Source organism: Lygodium microphyllum, chromosome 2 (assembly GCF_053477565.2).
Source record: "Lygodium microphyllum isolate KBCC chromosome 2, Lygodium_microphyllum_v1.1.10, whole genome shotgun sequence".
NCBI lineage: Eukaryota > Viridiplantae > Streptophyta > Polypodiopsida > Schizaeales > Lygodiaceae > Lygodium > Lygodium microphyllum.
The window spans coordinates 59,762,879-59,764,478 of NC_141136.1; the positions used below are offsets into that span (position 1 = coordinate 59,762,879).

Sequence of the window (1,600 nt, forward strand, 5' to 3'; positions counted from 1 at the left end):
ATGGCGACGTCTTAATTTCCGAGTAAAGTGCCAAAAAGAACAAAAGGTAAAAGTAGAGCTTTTTGACGGTTCATATTGTCGTAGAAATATTATAATTTGTATATACTTTCGATATATAATGTTACGCACGAGAGAGACTGGGAGTCGGGAAAGCTGACTGCTCCACCCAAAGAGAAGTTTATGGGCGGGCCGCGGGGTCGGGAAAACTGGGCGATAGGTCATTGCTGTGGGCACAACCGAGGGAGAGCCGACGGTATTGCAGCACGCAAGGCGGAATCTGGTTTTTTTATAAAACGACTTGGCGCCATTCATCTCTCTCGCATCATCAGCTCCTCGCACAGGCATTGTTGTGTTTTGCTCCTTTTCAGACACTCACCTGCCTCCATGGCATCGGCTCTCTATTCGATTGCCCTCTCGACTCCTTCCTCCCACTTCTGCCCCTGCATCAACCCCCCCGCCTCCGCCTCCGCCGCCGCCGCCGCCACCGCCACCGCCACGTCCGCGTTCGCCAACACGTCCTCACCCCCCTCCCTTTACGACGTCCTCCACCTCCCCAAAACCGCCTCCCCCGCCCACATCAAATCCGCCTTCCGCCGCCTCGCCCTCCAAAACCACCCCGACACCGCTCCCTTAACCGATAAGGAGGCATGCACGCAGAGGTTCCTGCAAATCCACTCCGCCTACATGGCCCTCTCCGACCCCCACACCAGGGCGCGCTATGACCTCCAGCTCTCTCTCCAGCACTCCTTCCAATCAGCCGGAGATAATCTCAAAACCAGGTTCTCCAAATCGGGAAATTCGGTGTCGACGAAGCAGTACCGGCCTGCTTCTTCTTATTGCTCTCCGCGAAGAAGCCCCCTCTCGTCCGGACGAGGAAGGAGCTGGGAAACGGATCAATGCTGGTGTTGAGGATGAATCATCAGAGGTGGGATTCAATTCCGCTTCTGTTCCTACACGAAGGAGAAGGCTGAATCCCGATTCTTTCCAAAATACGGCTGCAGCACAGGAATACCCGCTCGCTTCCCCTTCGGGTAAGGCCTTCCTTCGTAGGGAACTGGCGCTGGTTTTTCTGGGCACCGAGTCTCGACCTTCTTTCGGAAAAGTATCGAGTTTGCCACCATTTGAACAAGTGATTTCCGCCCCACTGTTCACAAAAAACCAGCCTTTCCTGTATTTTTCCCCGGTTGGATTTTTTAAAAACCGGCTTTGTTTTGATGAAAACCCATTATTTTCGGGGCGTTTCTAGTTATAATGGTCATGATGCCACACACAAGTCACAACTAGACTTTTCCAATATCTGGCAAGTTAGCCCTTTTAATATATACGAGAATGCTGCCAAATTCAAATCACTTCTTACACATCCAAAAAGTAAAGCAAGTAGTGCATGTGACAACACCTTAAAATCGGTTAATGCTATAGTTTTTAACCCAAACATTAATTATATCTTAATCTCTTCCTTTTTTTCCATTGGTTGGGGAAAAAGTTTTTCGTACACAATGCAAGTCCCATCCCTCTCTCAAAAAAAAGTATTATGGAGTTTGTTAGCTCAAAGCTATTGTCCACGCTATGGATGCTTTCCATGTGTAAATGTTTATAGACG

The 1,600-nt window shown here is 49.5% G+C and overlaps 1 protein-coding gene across 1 annotated transcript; it reads left to right on the forward strand.

The window, feature by feature from the left end:
• Positions 1-322: 322 nt before the first annotated feature.
• LOC148039790 (chaperone protein dnaJ 11, chloroplastic-like) lies at positions 323-1,351 on the forward strand. The gene has a single exon (XM_087665626.1). The coding sequence runs from the start codon at positions 385-387 to the stop codon at positions 907-909; it is 525 nt and encodes a 174-aa protein (XP_087521752.1). The 5' UTR covers positions 323-384; the 3' UTR covers positions 910-1,351.
• Positions 1,352-1,600: the final 249 nt, after the last annotated feature.